Source organism: Myxocyprinus asiaticus, chromosome 1 (genome assembly GCF_019703515.2).
Source record: "Myxocyprinus asiaticus isolate MX2 ecotype Aquarium Trade chromosome 1, UBuf_Myxa_2, whole genome shotgun sequence".
Lineage (NCBI taxonomy): Eukaryota > Metazoa > Chordata > Actinopteri > Cypriniformes > Catostomidae > Myxocyprinus > Myxocyprinus asiaticus.
In genome coordinates, this window is record NC_059344.1 from 5,926,266 (window position 1) to 5,946,415 (window position 20,150).

At 39.9% G+C, this 20,150-nt stretch overlaps 1 protein-coding gene across 1 annotated transcript in view; it reads left to right on the forward strand.

Moving 5' to 3' along the window:
• The first annotated feature begins 608 nt into the window (after positions 1–608).
• The window catches only part of LOC127420418 (protein inturned-like), a 51,197-nt gene continuing 31,655 nt past the window's right edge, over positions 609–20,150 (forward strand). Inside the window, exons 1-4 of the mRNA XM_051662737.1 lie at positions 609–817; positions 2,326–2,894; positions 4,775–4,860; positions 13,072–13,278. Coding sequence (XP_051518697.1) covers positions 672–817; positions 2,326–2,894; positions 4,775–4,860; positions 13,072–13,278 — 1,008 coding nt within the window. The 5' untranslated portion in view covers positions 609–671. The remainder of the gene's footprint in view (positions 818–2,325; positions 2,895–4,774; positions 4,861–13,071; positions 13,279–20,150) is intronic.

Sequence of the window (20,150 nt, forward strand, 5' to 3'; positions counted from 1 at the left end):
GGTTGGTACAGTTAGTTTAGTTAGACTGTTCATCTCTGATAATATACTATGCATTGTTTGTTTTTTTCTCAGCGACACAGTTGCAGTGATTCATGCTGAGCAGCTTTTGCTCTCGCGCTTGCATGCAGTGGCACGTGCCAAAGGGGATTTAAAACCGCGTGCACCTTGTGCGTCCGAAACGTTGACCCACATACTTGCGGGTTGCAGCTATAAAACACAACAAATATAGTTTGTTTAGAATGTATGTAACCGGATTTAATAAACATTGAAACAGAGTTTGTGAACACTTTCTGTCAGTATGTATTTTTCTTTTTTTTTTTTTTTTTAGAAGTAATAGGCAGTCACGATAGAAGCCTTATTGCCCACGGGGGTTTTACCAGTAAACTTTAAATAATACAATTTAGTATTCCACTGTTGTTTGGAAGCAGCACGAGTAATTTTACTGTTATGCAGGCGATGTGTTGTCATTTCTCTTAACACGCTGTTCAACGAAAGCTTCCAAGTTGCTATAGCGACGATCCCATTTGCCCAATCACGGATTGAGAAATAGGTCACGTGGACTTCGAAAAAGACCCGTATGCGGCCAACACTGCAAGACGATATCGCAGTTTAAAAGAAGAAACCAGCGTCACACGGGCGCGAACATAGTTTATTGAGTGGAAAATGTGCTAATGGCTTCCAGAAATTTGACAGAGGGAGTTGAGGTACATTTCGAGCCCGGTGCAAGCGAAACTACCGAGGATAAAGGAGGAAACCGGAAAAGCGAAACTGATTCTACTGGATCAAGTTACTGTTACTCAGACTCAGATTACTCGGAGTAAGAAACGTCAACACACTTTATAACAATGCATACTAATAACTGCAGTGCTAATTAGACATATTCACACACTTCCTTGTGAAACTGGTATGACTTTGTATCTGGCTGCAAAATTGTTGGCTATATTATTCAATATAGAAAATTGAATATTGTTCTTCATATTGTGGTTCAGTTTAGTTTAGTGGTCTATACGTATCCAACTTTTAAAAAAAGAGAGGAAAAGGAACTATAGACCTCATCCCTTCTCTGCCCTCTCTCATTTATAGAAGAATTTCTGTTTCCAATTTAGAAAGTCAGCCATCATAAATAATTACATGCTATTCACCATCTTTAGTGAATTTCTGGACTTGGTTGCCAAGAGCAAACCACCAAAGTAGTGTAGCTGAATTTAGAAAGGGAGAAGAAAACAATCTCTGGCTGAAATTTCGGGTTGCGTTTTTTTGAGAATGAACGAGAGTATTCTGTTTCAAAGGTTTGGGATGTGTGGTTTTCCCCTGGATCATTCTGACTCATTGGTAATGTGGTGTTTAGTTTCGTTTGTGCTTGAAGACAATTTTATACCATGTCTTGCTTCCTCATCATTTGGAGCTGGAATGTAGTTTGTGGCAAGAACTGAAAGAGCAATACTTTCTTGCTTTTTAGTAAACAGCGAGTTTCTTACAGTTTTTTAAGGAAAAATATTAACATTTTACATTTTTTTTTCATTAAGCAGATGCTTTTATCCAGAGCGACTTACTAATGAGGAATACAACAGAAGAAATTCATCCTAAGCAGGCAGTAAAAAGAGAAATGCTGCAATACAAACTTGCAAATTTCTCAGAGAAGCACAAGTAGAGAGGAAGGTGAGAGACAGTGGTTAACAAAAGTTTTTAATTATTGATTTATTTATTTATTGAGAAGCAGAGACTTATTGCATCAGTAGGGTTGGGTCAAGTGCTCACGAAAGATATACGCCTTTAGATGTTTCTTGAAGGTGGCTAGAGAATCAGCTGCATCGATGGAAATCAACAGGTCATTTCACCAGTGAGGAACAGTTGAAGTGAAGGTCCGGGAGAGTGATTATGTGCCTCTGTGAGATGGCAAACTTCTGGAGGGCACATAAACTTAAAGTAGTAAGTGTAGAAAGGGGGGTGTGGAGCCAGTGGTTGTTCTGTTAGCGAGCATCAATGCCTTGAACTTGATGCGAGCAACCATTGGAAACCAGTGCAGTTTGACGAAGAGAGGTGTGACATGCAATCTCTTGGGCTTGTTGAAGACTAATCGTGCCGCTGCGTTCTGGATCAGTTAAAGAGGTTTGACTGCCAGAAGAGCATTGCAGTAGTCCAGTCTAGATAAAACAAGAGCCTGGACAAAGATTTGTGTAGCATGCTCAGATAGGAAAGTTATACAGCACGAATCTGCGTGATCGAGGTGTTCTTGCGATGTAGTCTGTGAAGTTCACCTTATTATCAAACACAACACAGAGATTTCTGGCTGTTCTCTAATGCTCTCTTTGTTTGTTGGTGCAGTGACTTGGAGCCAGAGTGGTTGGATGATGTCCAGAAGAATGGTGAACTCTTCTATCTTGAGCTGAGTGAGGGCGAGGAAGAAGCTCTGTTGGCTCAGGTCTCCGCCAGTCAGTCCGCTGCCACCAATCATGTACATTTCAGTGAAAAGGAGGCAGAGATTATCACTGACGATGGTAAAAAGCAAACAGTCTCCAGCAATAAATCCGAAGCAAAACTCAAGAAGTTCGCCAAGATACTGAGGCGAAAGCGGCAACCGTCTCAAAGAAAAACCTCCAATGGAAAAGAGGGAGGGGCTTCCCAGCGGCTTACGTCCATCTTGAAGAATCAAGCTGGGCAGCGGTCCGGGGTGGTGGTACAACAGCAGCATCTGAAGGACGTGTGTGTGTATCTGAACCCCAAACGGCTCTGCACTGCCTCATTTCCATCTCCAGAGAGAGGGGGGCTGCTAGAGGCCTTGCTGGGTGTGGTGCACCGGCCAGGAGGAAATTCAGGGAAAAGGGGGGAAAAACTTATTATCCATGGCCTGGTTCCACACAGTCCTGCCAGCAAGTGTGCCGAAATTCTTATTGGTAAGTTGAGCTAGACAATGAGTGGAGTGTTTTTACTCTTGTATTACAAAAGTATTTTTCTAAGCAATCAGAATTGTGATTTTCACCTGGCGGACGATACAATAGACTAGGCCATCCAGAAAACCTTAGCAACTAACAACAAGGGTAGGGTATCGTCAGCTACCTTACAATATGATATACATTGCAATACAATAAAATATTTTTAGAAGAATATCTCAGCTCTGTAGGTCCATTCAATGCAAGTCAATAGGATCCAAAACTTTGAAGCTCAAAAAGCATATAAAGGCAGCATAAAAGTGATCCACAAGACTCCAGTGGTTAAATCCATATCTTCAGAAGTGATATGATAGGTGTGGGTGAGAAACAGATCAATATTTAAGTCATTTTTACTATTAACACTGGAATGTTGGAATGGACCAACAGAGCTGAGATATTCTTCTGAAAATCTTCATTTGTGTTCAGCAGAAGAAAGAAAGTCATACACATCTGAAATGGTAAGAGGTTGAGTAAATGATAAGAACATTTTCATTTTGGGGTGAACTATCCCTTTAAAAATGTTTATAGAATACCCCTGACTACTTATTAACCTTAATAACCACACAGTATTAAGGTTGTTTATTTGTATTTTTATGTTAACATTTTACTTTCAATGAAAGTGCTAGTTAAGATGAATATGGAAAAATGTTTGGCCCCCTCTGTGTTTCATCTGTATAAGCTGGCCTCAACAAGAAAGTTGCTGAAGAGCCCAGTTTTTTTGCTGAAGAGCTGAAGTTTAAGGTTTTGAGCCCACTGACTTGAACAAACACACACATCGTGTATCCTTCAAAAATGTTAGTTTGTGTTCCGCAGATTAAATAAAGTCATACGAGTTTGAGACAGCATAAGGGTGAGTAAATGAAGAGATAATTGACAGTTTTAGGAGAACTAGCCTATTCCTTTAAAATGATGAAACTCGAGAGGAAGACGCAACATCAATTTCAGTCTCATGTGAGGTTCCCTTTGCTTTTGTCCAGTACAATGCTCATTTAGACTACCTGCTTCTTAGATCAGTAGGAAGTTATATAAATACACACATATATAAAAAATATTGATACAAGGATTAAGTGTGGATGCAATATTGCAAGAAAAAGAATTAGTATTACATGATTGTATTGCCCTTCTAATGACAATTTAGAATGCCTTAGCAACTGCATAGTATAGCACTGGCAACCACCCACAACACCCTAGCATTGTGGCAGTGAGTTTTGCATGGGCATGCACTGCTAAAAATCTAGTCACTGTAACTGAACTGATCCGTAAAGTTGAGGGTTCAGTGCACATTTTTTCTCACACAAATGGCTGTTAAACAGACTCTGGTTTTATATTCACATTTGGTAATAAAATCATGGAATGGGAAACAATAAAATGACTTATTTTTTTTCTTCCCCCGCTGTATATTCTGTGAATTTTTTTCTGTTGATTTACTTAAATTAAATGAAAGGAAAACCCACAGATGCTCTCCTTTCTCCAAGACGGACCAAAGAAATTCCAAATGAATTACACTACTCTGAAAATCTTTCCCCAGCAGCTTTTTACGATTGTTTCTCAAACGCTCGTCCATACTAAAGCAATTAGACTGCTTAAATATCTGAAATAGCTGCGGGAAATCTTTGCATGCTGCAAAGATAAGATTGTCCAGATCTACCAAATGCAGGTGGACATGATCTTTGATGAGAATGTGTTTTTTATTCAATATCTTATTGTAGAGAAACAAGTTGCATAGCTATTTGCTTGGTTAATGCATTGGAAAAGCATACGTTTTCTGTGAAGTAGCAGTTGTTGATTGCCAACACTGTTAGTGATCTTTGAAGAGAGTTGATCTTTTTTTATGTCTTCTGTAGGTGATGTCCTGGTTGCTGTGGATGATGTAGATGTTACCTCAGAAAACATTGAGAGAGTTCTCTCCTGTATACCCGGCCCCACACAGGTAGGTGTGTGTTTGTGTGTCCTTTTGCCTTTTTTTTTATAGTCCCATCAAAGGACTGGTTGTTCTTTTATGAGTGTAAGAGTTTCAAAGTTCTTATTCTTAAATGGTAATTAAAGTTACAGTATTCAAACACTCATTATGAAGATAACAAATGCTTTTCTCAGCTCTTCCAACTCTTTGGAGTTTGGGGTTAAAACAGACAAAAATGAAAATTCTGTTATAATTTTTGGGTGAACTAACCCTTTAAGATGAAGTGTTTTGTTTTGGGCTGTCGATTTAGCATGTTAATTTAACGGCTGCAATGGTGCATGTATCTGCGCCGAACCAAATGGATACAGGGCCTTCGGTACGTTATACGCAGTCACACGAATGATTACATATCCTAGCATGTCTGAAACCAATTTTAAAACAACATATAACGAACAACACAAACCGCGTGGAACTAAAATGAAAAAATATTAGCAACACGGGACCGCACGGAACCAAAATTTAACAGAACAGAGCACCACACGGTACACAAGAAACTACGGATCAGATAAATGCATGTGAAGTTTATACTAGCTAGCTCGCTATTTTTCCCAACTGTGATGGAACTAAATAATATATAAATATGTCGGACTTAAATAAGCCAGAGATTGAAGACCCACCGCCGTCTCTAAAATCTGTTGTTTGGGAGCATTATGGTTTCGCTGTAATTTAAAGTAATACTGGGCAACAAGTAGTGAACAGGACGAAGGTTGTTTTTCGGCTCTGTTTTACCAAAGTCGAAGTCTCAGGAAGCACATCTAACATGATGAATCATTTGCAGCGACATCATCCACATGTGTCTCTTGAGCTTACGGGAGCAAAGCATAAACAGCCTGTGCAAGTTAGTCTCGCCATGGCGTTCAAGCAGCCTCTTGCAGCAAGCTCAGACAGAGCTAAAGCGATAACGAACGCCATAGTATTTATTGCTGCAGATAAATACTCGTCAAGAACACAGGATTTAATCATCTGCTTAAAGTTCCTAAAAGAACGCATTTCAGCAATTCTGTAATGCCCGCTCTATATAAACAAGCGCACGCTGTAATTGTCCAGCAGGGGACATTATCATTGCTAACAGATCCGTCCTCTCCTCTGATAATGTGGATATTCTGATTTTCCTGAAAAAAAAAAAAGAACTTGAAAATTGAGTGATAAGTAAGTGGTGAGCTGAAAGGCAAAAGACATAGAAATCTGCACTGCTGATGTCTTGATTTTGTTAGTTATTATAATTGCACTTTTTTAAATGTTTTTATACAGTGTGCATATACAGGTGCATCTCAATAAATTAGAATGTCGTGGAAAAGTTCATTTATTTCAGTAATTCAACTCAAATTGTGAAACTCATGTATTAAATAAATTCATTGCACACAGACTGAAGTAGTTTAAGTCTTTGGTTCTTTTAATTGTGATGATTTTGGCTCACATTTAACAAAAACCCACCAATTCACTATCTCAACAAATTAGAATATGGTGACATGCCAATGAGCTAATCAACTCAAAACACCTGCAAAGGTTTCCTGAGCCTTCAAAATGGTCTCTCAGTTTGGTTCACTAGGCTACACAATCATGGGGAAGACTGCTGATCTGACAGTTGTCCAGAAGACAATCATTGACACCCTTCACAAGGAGGGTAAGCCACAAACATTCATTGCCAAAGAAGCTGGCTGTTCACAGAGTGCTGTATCCAAGCATGTTAACAGAAAGTTGAGTGGAAGGAAAAAGTGTGGAGGAAAAAGATGCACAACCAACCGAGAGAACCGCAGCCTTATGAGGATTGTCAAACAAAATCGATTCAAGAATTTGGGTGAACTTCACAAGGAATGGACTGAGGCTGGGGTCAAGGCATCAAGAGCCACCACACACAGACATGTCAAGGAATTTGGCTACAGTTGTTGTATTCCTCTTGTTAAGCCACTCCTGAACCACAGACAACGTCAGAGGCATCTTACCTGGGCTAAAGTCCTCTTTTCAGATGAGAGCAAGTTTTGTATTTCATTTGGAAACCAAGGTCCTAGAGTCTGGAGGAAGGGTGGAGAAGCTCATAGCCCAAGTTGCTTGAAGTCCAGTGTTAAGTTTCCACAGTCTGTGATGATTTGGGGTGCAATGTCATCTGCTGGTGTTGGATCATTGTGTTTTTTTGAAAACCAAAGTCACTGCACCCGTTTACCAAGAATTTTTGGAGCACTTCATGCTTCCTTCTGCTGACCAGCTTTTTAAAGATGCTGATTTCATTTTCCAGCAGGATTTGGCACCTGCCCACACTGCCAAAAGCACCAAAAGTTGGTTAAATGACCATGGTGTTGGTGTGCTTGACTGGCCAGCAAACTCACCAGACCTGAACCCCATAGAGAATCTATGGGGTATTGTCAAGAGGAAAATGAGAAACAAGAGACCAAAAAATGCAGATGAGCTGAAGGCCACTGTCAAAGAAACCTGGGCTTCCATACCACCTCAGCAGTGCCACAAACTGATCACCTCCATGCCACGCTGAATTGAGGCAGTAATTAAAGCAAAAGGAGCCCCTACCAAGTATTGAGTACATATACAGTAAATGAACATACTTTCCAGAAGGCCAACAATTCACTAAAAATGTTTTTTTTATTGGTCTTATGATGTATTCTAATTTGTTGAGATAGTGAATTGGTGGGTTTTTGTTAAATGTGAGCCAAAATCATCACAATTAAAAGAACCAAAGACTTAAACTACTTCAGTCTGTGTGCATTGAATTTATTTAATACACAAGTTTCACAATTTGAGTTGAATTACTGAAATAAATGAACTTTTCCATGACATTCTAATTTATTGAGATGCACCTGTAAGAGGCTCTTAGGTTTTGTATTGTAAATTCGTTGATTAAGTATACAAACTGCAGTTATGTATAACTGAGCCTTCATGTTAAGTATTGTTGCCCATCAGCCACTGTGTTTTCAAAATAAATAATTTAAAGAAACACTCTTTGTTTTCCCTGCTATACCGAAACTGAACCGTGACCCCAAAACCGAGGTACGTACCGAATATTTAATTTTGTGTACCATTGCAGCTGTAGCGATTAATTATTAAATTAGTCAACGTTTCTCAACAAATCTCACAAGCAGAGCTGACACAGCATGAGAGCCAGTGTTGTGCCGATATCTGACTGCCTGCCAGATTCTGACTCTCCGCTACCTGATTGGCCCTTATCCCTAAAGCCCACCCCTAACCCTAACCTCATTGGTCCCTACCCCTAAAGCCCATCCCTACACCTACCCCTAAACATGAGGATTCTTGAGAGTCAAAATTCAGCACTACACTGGGAACAATCGTGCTCAGATTCAGACCGCAGCAAACGTGCCCAGTGTGAAAACCACCCAAGTTTATCTTGCCACAGCATCAAAGAAACTTTAGCATTTTTGACACTAAAAACCAGTGAGATGTCCGTCTGACTCATATGTACGTATATAGAAAATAAAAAATTGTGCAGATGGAACGCAAAAATGCGTCTTGTGAGAACAGGACAGATTGACAAACTTACAAAACAACGACTTCTAAAGCCACTTTTTGTATTGTCTAATAAATGCTTCACTCGTCTGTCACAGTAATGCAATATGAATATGTGATTTCTTATATTTATGATACAAATGTTTATATTGAATTCTTTCTTTTGGGGCTTTTTTTTTTTTTTAGCAAATATTGATATGCGATTAATTGCAATTAATTTGATTGTATAATCGGCTTATCATGTTATTCATTTGATTTAAAAATGTAATCGATTGACAGCCCTAGTTTTGTTTAATCCTATCTATTTTGATCAAAAATGGGAACCTGTGAGAATGCCACAAGCGGACAATTGAAAACAACATAGCTTGCCAATTTGCAGCAAGCAATTTGTTCAGTCGGATGTCATGAAAATCACATTACCATGGCAACATATTTTCAAAATGAAATTACGCTCTTTATTACACGTTTTGCTGCAGTTTCCTGGTGAAATATCCTGCAGGGGGTGCCAAAAGTGAGTGAAATGGTGTTGTAATCAGACAAGGTTTAAATGTGAATGTTAGATAGAGGTTTTAATGAGTAACACGGACCTCCCTAACCTAAAACTTTAACCTAAACCTAACCAATAGTGTCCTCATTGCAAATAAAAGGTGAACAAAACAGACATCCTTTCCCTAAACCAATACCTAAACCTAACCGATAGTGTCCTAAAACAGAATGACAAATGAAAACCGAATTTTCTGAAGCAACCACATCATTTCGTGTCGCTTCTATGACACTTTTGTCTCACATGTCAGCTTGCATGCTTGACTGGTCTCGAACAGCAAGACTTCAGAGTTCACATCCTATCACTCTTATCAGGTGAGCTACCGCAGACACTAATAATGTTGGAATAAGTGTGTAAATGTAGGTGGGTCTGTTATACAAGTACCTGGATAACTGATAATCCGATGAAGATTTGTTGAGAGGACTTATCTAGACTCACAATTTCTCCCGGGCAGACGATACAACATGCAAAAAAAATCCCCTAGATGTTTTTTCTATAAGTGTATCTAGACGCTGCTTATTTCTGTGAATCCTTTTCATTTGATCGCTTCTCAAGCTGGTTGCGTTCACTCAACTGCCTGAAATGGAGGGAATGCTGAAATTACAGAGTACTGGCGCCCCAGCAGAGATGGCGGTCATAGCAGTGCTTGTTTTTGGAGGCCACAGGAAAAGTGCCATTACTTTGTGGAGTAGAAAAAGGGAGAAAGTGATTAAAGGACGAGAACCAATAGCCAATTACTCCATAGAACTAAAAAGGGAAGCCAAAGCTATTATCATATTAGGGTATAGGAACACACTTGTGAGGTTGTGTGAACCTTGCCAATGTTCTAAAATAAGCTGTTTGTAGGCCAGTGATCTATGTAATTATAAGGCAAACGTTGTCTGATTTTTAACTGTTAAGACCAGTCTTTTGAGTAGCTGTACCACAAAAACAGAACATTTCCGCTTATTTCTCTTGGACATTGACATCAACATTTGAGAACCATGAAAATAAAAAAGAAGAACTATGACCATATCTCAATCAGGATGAGTGAATTACAATGGCTGCAGTGTGCAGTGGCATCCAAAAGGCTTAGACCACTTTGAAAATATTTTGCATTTGTTTGCAAATTGAATACCATTTCATTCTGTACAAATTATTTTATCAGCATAATAATTGAAGAGAAAAGTTTTTGAATTGAAAAAATTACATGAATTTCTTAGTATTTGCTATGGCGCCCTTTTGCTTTAATGACAGCATGCACTTGAGCTGGCCAGGTTTTTGAACAATCTGATAATCCATGTTATATACAAGAGTTTCTTTGGAGCGGGAAATGGAAAACCTGGAGTGGAGCTGTAGCCGAGTGATCACAAAAAACTCTCTGTCACTCCATTTCATGCACATACACAGCTAATCCAGATCAGAAAATCCAGATCAGATTTACATCATTCTTTGTGTAAAATTTGTGGAAAAAAACAAAACCTTTTTTCAAGTTTGAATGGAAGAAAAAAAAACTCAGTGTGGTGTCAGACTTTTGGATCCCACTGTATGTAAGTAACATATGTATATGTGTTTTAAATATGAGGTTGGGAGTCTTGCCACATCCCTTAATAACATGCTTCCAACCTTTTCCCGCATACTGTGGCATCCGGCCTAGCATGCAGCACCACAGTGCTGCAGCCCAGCTGCATGTGGTCAGTGGAGCATACTGCTGCGGCTCATGTGTGCTCTGTTCTGCATAATAAACAGGCAAGTGGGAAAGAAGACACTGCTTTCTGTGGGCTGTTAAAGGAATATTCCAGGTTCAAAGCAAGTTAAGCTCAGTCGACAGCATTTGTGGTCCTTTTCTTTAGAAAAAGCAAAAATCGAGGGGCCTGGGTAGCTCAGTGAGTAAAGACGCTGACTAACACCCCTGGAGTCGCAAGTTCGAATCCAGGGCGTGCTGAGTGACTCCAGCCAGGTCTCCTAAGCGACCAAATTGGCCCAGTTGCTAGGGAGGGTAGAGTCACATGGGGTAACCTCCTCGTGGTCGCTATAATGTGGTTCTCGCTCTCGGTGGGGCACGTGGTGAGTTGTGCGTGGATACCGAGGAGAATAGTGTGAAGCCTCCTCATGCACTGTGTCTCTGCGGTAATGCGTTCAACAAGCCACTTGATAAGATGTGCGGATTGATGGTCTCAGACGCAGAGGCAACTGAGATTCGTCCTCCGCCACCCGGATTGAGGCGAGTCACTACGCCACCATGAGGACTTAGAGCGCATTGGGAATTGGTCATTCCAAATTGCGGAGAAAAAGGGGAGAAAAGAAAAAAGCAAAAATCGTGGTTACAGTGAGGCACTTACTGTACAATGGAAGTGAATGGGGACAATTTTTGGAGGGTTTAAAGGGAGAAATGTGACGTTTAAAACACATGAATTCTTCTGTTAAAACTCATGGATTTTTTGAGCTAGAAAGTTTTTTACATTTTAATTTTTAGTCATTTTAGGGTTTTAGGGTCTGTTGACATTTGTAAGTTGTAAAATTGGCTATAACTTTACATAGAAAAGGTTAGTAAGTGATTTTATCACACTAAAATCACATTAACAAATATATTGTTTATGTCTAGTGGCTATACTTTTGAAACAGTGATTATTTTAACATTAAAAACTGGCCCACATTCACTTCCATTGTAAGTGCCTCACTGTAACCTTGATTTTTGCTTATTTAAAGAAAAGTAGGGGCAGGTCAAAATAAATTTTTGTGGTAATCAGTATTATGCCACAAATGCTGTCGATTGAGCTTAACTTGTATTAAACCCGAAATATTCCTGTGTTCCTGGGCTAACTTTGCTGCTATTTGTTCATAAGAGGTAAAGGTGCATAGGCACCTATAGTATCTATTAGTTTTCTTCATATTATTTGGTCGTTTCTTCTTCCATTTCTGTCTGGGAGTCTTTGGCAGCTCAAGGAACCAGAGGGTAAAAAGTTATGGGAGGGTCTGGATATTCCTGATGGTAATTTTGGGGTTGCAAAGTCAAAGACACCTATGTAATTCATGCTTACATGGAAAAACAAGTGTAAAACAGTGCAGTTGGACAATTTGTGTGAATGGCCTGTTAGTTCAGTCATTGTCAAGCAATCAGTTCAGATCTAGTCTCAGCCTCAGATGGACCGGCAACAGTCTGTGCACTAAATGTCTGATGCATATTGCAAAAAAAACTGGAAAACGTTTTCTCAAGTTAGTTAGTCTTAATCTGATTGGCTGATTTGATGGAACTTCCGTGAGTAAAAGAACACAGCACTTTTTTTATAATGAACTTTTTTGTCTCCAGTCTGCCTGGAGACCAAAATGTTTTGAGATTTGTCCACTTTCAACACTGTTGATCACATTGGGCTCATAGTGTAAACGCTTATCCATACGAATACAGCAGCAAAGCGGCACCTACTCACGTGTTGATAAACCGATGCGGTAAAACAAGAGTTTAAACTTTGACGGTTACTTGGGGCTTTAAAAGGAAATAGCCATCCTTTTGAAAAATTTTGAAAAAACGAATACATTTACATGCACAAGAACTTACCTCTTCCAGCAGCAACCTTAGTTTTTTTCCAGGAGGTCTCCCATTCAGGCACTAGCCAGGTTCAGCGCTGCTTAGCTTCAGTAGGTAACCCAGCGAGAGCCACAGGGTGATATGCTGCTGCCATATCACATATTGTTCTAAGACTGTACACATTTTCCGCTATTTTTTCATGTGTTTTCTGTGTAATCACTCAAGTCTCAGACCTTTTGCCATTTTAGTCAAAGGTCTGGCTACGCAAGACTAGCTTAAATATTACGCAGGATGATGCAAGTTACTACATATTTTCAACAGACTGTGAGATAAAAGAAGCACATTTTTTTCATTTACAAGTATTTGATGGACATTCAAAATTGTTTGGTGGTGTACTGTGTTTGAGAAACAGAGCAGAAAAGCAATCTTAGTTTTGAAGAGTGTCTGGGATTATGTGTATCTGACTGACTTCGTTTACAGTGTGCTTCATACAGCCACAAATTTCCTTTGTTGCTGAGCAGCATTCAGCACACTATTCCAACTTTGCATATCCAGACCACACAGTGAATCTTCCCATTTCAACTATTCTCCAAACCCCTTTACAAGATATTTTCTCAAGAATTAGCACAATTATTTCAGATTATTTCTCTTTCTTTCTCAGGTGAGACTAACTTTGGAGACCGTTGGTCCATTTGGGAGCTGTGTAGACTCTGCGGTACCCAGACCGAAAGCGTCTCCCCCGGTCAGTCAGCTGGTCAGACTGCTGTGGGGGGAGGACACAGTTGAGCTCCAGATGACTATAGCACATATACCACACACAGTGATGTACCTCTCGCTCAAACTGGACTCTGAGTCGCCACAGGAGGAGGTCAGTCTGTTTGTTTGCAGAAGACCTACATTTTCACTTTCTCTCAGTACATCAGTATTTCTTTGAATGATCTGCTTAAAGGAATGTTCCAGGGTCAATACAAGTTCAATAAACAGCATTTGTGGCATAATGTTGATTACCGCAAAAATCTCGTTCCTCCTTTTCTTTTTTCCCCTTTTTCTCCGCAATTTGGAATGACCAATTCCCAATGCGCTCTAAGTCCTCATGGTGGCGTAGTGACTCGCCTCAATCCGGGTGGCGGAGGACGAATCTCAGTTGCCTCTGCGTCTGAGACCGTCAATCCGCACATTTTATCACGTGGCTTGTTGAACGCATTACCGCAGAGACACAGTGCATGTGGAGGCTTCACACTATTCTCCTCAGTATCCACGCACAACTCACCACGTGCCCCACCGAGAGCGAGAACCACATTATAGCGACCACGTGGAGGTTACCCCATGTGACTCTACCCTCCCTAGCAACTGGGCCAATTTGATCGCTTAGGAGACCAGGCTGGAGTCACTCAGCATGCCCTGGATTCGAACTCGTGTCTCCAGGGGTGGTAGTCAGCGTCTTTACTCGCTGAGCTACCCAGGCCCCCCGTTCCTCCATTTCTTTTTTTTTTTTTTTTTTAAAGAAAAGCAAAAATCTGGGTTCCAGTGAGGCACTTAAGATAGAAGTGAATGGGGGCCCATTTTTGAACGTTACAAAAATGGGTTTCAAAAGTATAGCCACACAAGTCATAAGGGATATATTTGTAAACATGATCTTATTGTGATAAAATCACTTACAAACCTTTTCTCTGTAAAGTTATAGCCAATTTTACAACTTTGTTGCCATGACGATGCAATGTCAACAAACCCTAAAATTTCTGTAAAAATGACGATTTAAACAACTTTACAGCTCAAACAATACACAAGTTTTAATAGAATTAATGGAAGTGCTTTTATAAAATTATAAGCTTCAAATTTCTGTTTAAACCCTCCAAAAATTGGCCACATTCACTTCCATTGTAAGAGTCTCACTGTAACCTCGATTTTTGCTTTTTTTTAAAGAAAAGGAGGGACGAGTCGAAATACATTTTTGTGGTAATCAACATTATGCCACAAATGTTGTCGATTGAGCTTAACTTGTATTGAACCCAGAATATACCTTTAAAGAGGCCCTATTGTGCTTTTTGGGATTTCACCTTTCCTTTAGTTTGTAACATAGCTCTTTGTGCATGTAAAAGATCTGCAAAGTTACAAAGCACAAAGTCCACGCAAAAGGGAGTTATTCTCTCCCACAGACAAAACTGCTCAAGAACTACAAGAAACAGGCTGTTTGTAGTCCAGCCATTTCTTCCATAAAGTATCTTCGTCACTATGTAATACATTTGCATAATGCCCACCTAAGGGCTACTTTGGCCCGCGCCCAAACAAACGTTGTTATAGCCAAGGCCAGGATGAGTTGGGTTAGTGTTGTCACCATGTCGAGAAGATGCTGTCTTCTTCACTGCGAAAGCAAAATCTCTTTGTTTGGACTTCCAAAGGCAGATGAATTGAAGTATCAGTGGTTATTATAAATTTATTTTTACCACTATTCCTCAGCAGTACAACCACAACCAATGCCTGATTTTTCAAGACGGTTACTCCTGAAAGATGATGCAGTTCCCACTTTGTTGGGACAATCTGGCACTTCAGGATCATAACCTGTAAGTATGCTTGATTATTTGTGGATTTATGTGCTACCGAGAGTTCAAATGTGGAGTTTTGTGTTGTAGCTATGGTGTACACCCAGTGCACAGCTGTAGGCCTCTGTTCACCTGCTAGCTAATGTTATTGTGTTGAAATAGATTTTCTAATCAGCTGCGGGCCCACTTTTACCTACAATTGTGTAGAATTATGCAGATTGTTTGTCGTTCTTACTATCATGAATAGTGATCAAGTGTGGAGATGGATTTATTTTTACAAACGGTCATTTTACGTCCGCAATCCACAGTAGTGCTCGGCTAACTTGCAATGTAATATTATTGTTTTGGTAAAGGTTTACTGTTCAGCTGTGGGCCGGCTTTTACCTAAAACTGTGTAACAAAATGGTCGATCTCAAGAGTCATATATAATTATATAATTACAAGCTGTATTGTTACGGCTGCTATCGGTAGTCTACGGCTAACTTGTTCACTAACACTCCAATACACCCAGTAATGTCCAACCGGGAGAAGCCTCTGTTCTCCGTTCATAGCTTGGGCGAAAAAAGTTCGACTCACCCATTCCATCGAAAGATGACAACGTGTCTTTTACTTGAAGCTTTGTTAGGTTCACAATAATCAACAGTGTACTTGTAAGAAAGCTACAAAATTAAAACTTAACCACTGTGAAACTTCCTGCTCAAGTCGTGCTTGCGAAGGTGGTTTGGGTCAATCAGCTTGTACTTCCAAACTTTTATTATTTAATTCATTGGCCTCGTGCTAGAGCTGGCACGGCAAAAACCGATGCCACTGTTACCATAGTTACAATAGTGTTTACAGAGCTGCTCACGAAGCCTCGGGAGCTGAAACTCGGTTATTGTAAGGGGCGTTACATTTCCGACACGCTCTACGCGGTTGAACAATCACAACAGACTAGGCCAGCTGACCAATCAGAGCAGACTGGACTTTTCGGAAAGGGGGGCTTTAAAGAGACGAGGTAAATCAGAGCATTTCGTCCAGAGTATGAAGAGCGGGGAAAAGAAATATACGGTATGAGAAAAATAATGTGATTTTTGAACATTGAAGCATGTAAACCTACTCTAGTAGACCCCCAAAATAAAATTATGAACCTGTAAATTAACATAATATGTGCTCTTTAATATACAAAGGCACATATTGTATCTGTTGGTTTTCAAAATTTGGCACATTAATTGAGCAGGATCTCAACATTCCTTGTGCCAATTTTGGGGTCAGTATCTCACCCTCTAGCACCACCAACAGCTCAATTTCATGTACGTTTTGGCCATGAACTTTTGAACCAAATGGTCTAAAAATGTATTTCATCTGATTCCCTGGCTGATGAATGCTCAAGGTGGGTTTTGATGTCCATCCAACTAGATTTTTTTTTTTACCATTTTTTATTTTGTCGAAAACATACTTTTTCAAACTCACTCCTTCAACAGCTTTCATTGAAACTTCTCCATTTTTATAAATGTCATTAAAAGCTTTTTTTGATACGAAACGGTTCACGTGTACTGCATCAACGAATTTGACGGTGAGGACGGCAAAAAGAAGTGAGGCTGTATCTTCGAAATGCTTTGACATTGACTTTCTATTTGTCTTTTTCACAATGTTCTTAGACCTAAAGTCATGCTTCTGTGCTCCATGTATGTCTGGGGACCTGCAGAATACTGTGATTAACAAGTGTTCATAGTCTTTTGGTCATTTTCAAGTTGAAATAAATAAGAAATAAAATTTTTCCTGTAGAAAATGAAGCCTATTTTGTCACGGTCCTGTCACTCTGTCAGTCTGGGTTTTGGTCTGACAGGACCGTGGCATCATCGTCCCATGTCTGTCTTGTGTTTCGTTGTCTGTCTTTGTGTGAGCTTGTGTATTCTCTGCCGTGCGCTCTTTGGTCTGTCTTGTTTCGTGTCGGGAGCACGGTGTCTGGATCCTGACTTCCTGTCTGGTTCAGTTTTGGTCTGTGTTGGGATCCAGACACTCGTGTTCCATGTCTGTCTGTTACTGACGTGGGTGCATCACGCTTATGTCATCTTGGCAGCATGCACTCGCATCAATAGTTTGTCTGTCTCTCATGAACATGGGTGCGTGTTGCGCTCGTGTTGCATTGCTCGCCCGGGTCGCGAGCTGTCTTCGTGTTGTGCTGAGGTTCGGTCACTTCGGTCTAAGGTGTCGGGTGTGTGTGTGGCCAAACTCTCGCACAGGTGTCCTGTCTTGTTTTTGTCATCTGTTGCGTGCATCGCATGGCGTTTGCCTAGCGATGTACTATCAGCTTTCGTTTAGTGTGAGAATGCAGGGCATCGCTTTGTTTGGCATTGCTACACATTCTCTCGTCTTGTTTGTCGGTTGGCATGGGCGTATTTTGCCTCATTGTCTTTGCGATGTGCTCTCATGCCATTTCAGTGTTTTGTTGTCTTGTGAGAGCACGTGGCAATGTTTTGTTTCTGTATCACCGCGTGTCTCTCTGTCTTACGTCATACCCTGCCTCCTTGTTTGCTCATTATTAGTTTATTAGTCACACATGCCCTGTCTTGTTAATCTGTTGATTTCTCTCCTTATTTTAGTCTCCTTGTGTTTGCTGTCCAGGTCCAGTTCATCTCGTTTCCAGTCTTGTTTGCTTGTTTCCCAGTTGGTCTTGTGTGTCTGTTGTGATCCAGTTGTTCGGTCTTGTTTGTTTTTCATCCCATCCCTGTCCAGTCCAGTTGGTCTTGGTTCCCCATTTCCCTCAGCCCCAGCCCTGGATTATTCATTTTCCCCTATGGGGTAGTTTATGTTTGTTTCCCCCTTATGGGAGTTTTAGTTTGTTTTTGCTCCTTTTTGTTGTATTTAATAAATCCCTGTTTTTGAACTCTGCGATTGGGTCCTGTCTCTCTGCATTCTGTGACATATTTTTAGAATCATTACAGGATTTTACATTGTGACATTATTTTCATGACAGTCATGCACATTTCAGCCCACGATTTTCATTACTGCAATGCGGGAATTTTTTTTATTTATGATACTCCCTGATTACCACAACATGAAAAAAAGTAATATTCTCTCATTACCACAACATGAATTTTTTATAAATATTTATATTGTAAAGTATTTATACATCACATTAGTTTTCCCTGATACTGATACAAAAATCACCATTAACACCAAACAAATCTACTTCCTGTAATTGCTGTTTATCCACTAACCTTCAAAAATAGTTTCTCCCTAAATAAATCAGTGCTGAGATGCCAGAAATGATCAGAACAGGTTCTGTTGTTTTTTTTTGACAGCCAGCGTCTAGCACTTTTAGCACTATCAATATGATGTAAGGAAACAAGAGAAGAGATATAGAGTGGTTTGCCTGGCTGAATAATTTACATCAAGACACTGCATTCCAAATGAAAGGGCTTTGGAACATTTAAAATGGTTGAATTGCTGAATTTATAAAGAGAAGAAAGAAGTGCATTAAAAGCCATGATCCACAAAAATGCAGCAATGCAGGGTGAATGCCCCGAAAACCTGTCAAGAAAACGCCAGGGTCATACAGTTTTTAATTCTTCAACAGGAAGTACAAAGTTGTATTTTGAGTAAAGACACTGAAACCTTTTTTCAGGTCCAAACCTATTTGTAGGACCATATTTTAATGTCAATTAACCACATTTTCCCTCTTAAATTATTATTACTGTAATACAGTAATTGTTGTAATATATAACAGTAAGACAGTTATTGTAAATTACAGGGTTTTTTTTACTGTAAATTGTATAACAGTTTTTCTTTTTTCAGTTAAATTCAGCTGAAAAGCATAGCCTATACTATATACTACCATGATGTATACATACTTAACAATTAAAATAATGTACTATGTACTATATATAGCAATAATGAATAAAGATTTTTTTTCACTGTCAAATAATATATAATAAATTATAATGGTCTAAAAACTTAATTTCTTTCTTTTGGGTTTTGTATGATCCTCTCAGTATCTGCTTTCCTTGCACAGGTTTCAGTAACATATCACCAAGTTACTGTTAGGCTGCAGTTTTGAACACATAATACAGCCCTCCAGGCGCTGAGTTTTTAGTAGTTTGCAGCATTTAATCAATACTGAGAGTTTTGCTCTTTGTAGAAGCATTTGCCCTCTGGCTCACTTAAAATCCTCTTTCTGTCTCCAGTGAATGATTCTAATGTGAGTTCTAATGTGAGTCTGATCGTTCAGAATGTGTGTTATTCTCTGAGCTCCAAACCACAGGCCACAGTAATGAGTGCTAAAACCACCTTGTTTCTCCAATGACATTATCGGCCGCCTCTAAATGTGGACTTTATTTTTAGAGAGTAGGGAGAATTGCACTAAAGAGATATTGAGAGTGGGGAGAAAGACACACAGTTTTGGTTTTTATTGTTCTCTGAGGTCTGTGAGGTCCTCAACATAACTTACCATGAAAACCTCTTTTCTCACACAGATGCACACAGTCTGCAAGCGTTGCCTGGTTGATGCATTCCAACTTGGCATATCAAAGTGACAAATGAAATGCCCCTTGCCTTTACCCCAACCTTTTGTCTCATACTGCTGCAGTTTACAGATGCAGAGAATGTGGGAATGCAGTTTTTAGCTTATTTAATAACATTATTGGCAAAGAATAAACAGACTGATTTAATCTCATCTTTTGTTCTTTAAACTTCTGAGTGGATTGTTCTTGCTGTCATGCTAGTAGTCTTATTCTCTTCTTATTGTGGCAGGATAAACGAGGCACAGACAATTATTCTTAAGTGCACAGTCCCACACAGGGGGTGTTTTATTGTGACTACAGATAAAAGAGGAAATTAATGGTGCGAGGTGTCTTCGGTGCAAGGGGTGGGGTGAGCGTGCTGGGGTGTCTGTGTTCGTGAGTCCTGTGTTTAGTGAAGCTTCCGCGGAATGCGTGCGGTGATCGGCGCTCACTCGTTGCTGGAATCTGGAATTGAGAGAGAGAGAGAAGAGGATTAGTTTCATGCCTTGGAGTTAAAGCTCCCCATCTTCCTCTTCCTCTGACGTTTAAATCCCCTCCAGCTGATTGTTCGCAGGTGACGACAATCAGTGTCTGCATTCCACGGTTGATTGGCAGATGAGCTCCAATACCAGGACGACACTGAAACACACGGGATACTCGCCACATTCCCCCCCCCCCCCCATTCTCTTACACAAACCTGACCATCCTTTGAATATCCT